This window comes from Sphaeroforma arctica, assembly GCF_001186125.1.
Source record: "Sphaeroforma arctica JP610 unplaced genomic scaffold supercont1.183, whole genome shotgun sequence".
Classification (NCBI taxonomy): Eukaryota; class Ichthyosporea; order Ichthyophonida; genus Sphaeroforma; species Sphaeroforma arctica.
The window spans coordinates 89673-91440 of NW_014040375.1; the positions used below are offsets into that span (position 1 = coordinate 89673).

The 1768-nt window shown below is 41.8% G+C and overlaps 1 protein-coding gene across 1 annotated transcript; it reads right to left on the reverse strand.

Moving 5' to 3' along the window:
• Window positions 1-180: 180 nt before the first annotated feature.
• SARC_03560 (peptidyl-prolyl cis-trans isomerase B) lies at window positions 181-1527 on the reverse strand. The gene is made up of 3 exons (XM_014302655.1): window positions 1164-1527; window positions 852-983; window positions 181-572 (listed from the first exon to the last, which is right to left on the reverse strand). Exons 1-3 carry the CDS (start codon window positions 1426-1428, stop codon window positions 397-399), a joined length of 573 nt encoding a protein of 190 aa, XP_014158130.1. The 5' UTR covers window positions 1429-1527; the 3' UTR covers window positions 181-396.
• Window positions 1528-1768: the final 241 nt, after the last annotated feature.

A 1768-nucleotide genomic window follows, 5' to 3' on the forward strand; every position in this document is an offset into this window, starting at 1 on the left:
ATAGCTTTTTCTAAGATATATTTAGGCTTTTAGGCTTTCTTTGCGAAGAGTTAGTGATCAAAGTGAACTCTCACCCGCCGTCTACACAATTTAGGGGGACGTAATCTAACAGCAAGCTATCCCCCTAGCGAGATATGCAGATACACTGCAATCATAATATATCAAAATTTTGAAGTAGCCTATTTGTTACTGACACAATACAATGTATTTATTTAGACTTGCATTGCTATTTGAAGTCAGAGAAACTAGGCGGTCCTAAGTTATATACACCACCTGTTCCTCCAATATTGGGGATAGCTACGTCTACACCCCAGACGTTCCTAGTGTTCTGCCTACTTTCGAAGCGCCACTGGACACTCCCAGCCCGAAAATACTTTTCCAAGATGTACCTCGCCCTTAAGCAACAACACCACAGTCGACAATCTCAACACTCTTGATGGGCTTGTCACGTGCACCTGTAGGGTTGTTCTCTACATCAGTTACGTGTTCCATACCCTTGGTCACCTTGCCGAATACAACGTGGCGGCCGTCCAACCATGAAGTCTTGATGGTGGTGATGAAAAACTGGGACCCTGAAGTGAATAATAAGTGCACACAGATATTTCAGAATAATATACCAGACAGTATATACAATTCTCGACTGGTTCTCTGTAAACTGTATATATTAATACTGCATGTTAATCACAAATCGGGTTGGCGTAATGGTTTCCACTATTGCAATCTATATAATATAAAGTAGACCTTTTTAAGAAAATGATTACGGATTGCCACCAATTTTGACTGCTGCCTCTTTCAGCAATCTAAAATATACAGACTAAAAGGCTATCAAAGGAGGGTGAAATTTATCTTACCGTTCGTGTTCTTTCCTGAGTTGGCCATAGAAAGGTATCCAGGTCCTTCGTGCTTTAAGGTGAAGTTCTCATCCTCAAACTTATCTCCGTAAATGGACTTGCCGCCGGTTCCATCGCCGCGAGTAAAGTCACCTGCAAAGATGCGAAACGCAATCAGAAACGGCCATATTCTCACTAAACATTACATACGTACTCCATAAAAATCATACCCACACGGTAATACAACGGGTCGAGGTACGTGAATTAGACTTTCATAACCATACGTTGGCGACAGGAACAGAACACACTCAGTCGAGTAGACCAAGCACATACCGCCCTGAAGCATGAACTGCTTAATGACACGATGGAACTTGGATCCCTTGTAGCCTTCTCCCTTCTCTTTCTTTGCTAGCTCAACGAAGTTCTTCACTGTCTTGGGAACAACATCACCGAACAATCCCATCTCAATGCGACGCACATCAAGCTCGCCTTCTATCTGGACGTCAAAGAACACTGTGTCTGTGACCTTGGGATCTTCTGCAGCAACGAAAGCTGCTAGCATAGCCACTACGGCCAGTACGAAGGTGATAAACTTCATTTTCTGTTTGTGTAAGTGATTATGAGTGCTGTAACTATGACTACTCGCGCACCATGAAGGTAGTTTTTATTTATGCGCATCTTGTTCTGCATTCCTCTGTTTGTTTGTTTGTTTGTTGACGAAAATTGCACTTACATATATATGTATAAAAAAACAATTGTACATATTCTCGGTGGACCGAGTTTTGACGATTATCGTTCTAGATCCAGTAGCCTCCATACATACATATAGCACAGATGAAAATAAAGCGGTGAACTGAAACCGTACCAGAATCAATAAACGTACTGGAAAGTCGCGGTTCATGAATGCCGGAAATCTGAATTCTATTTGTACAAATGAA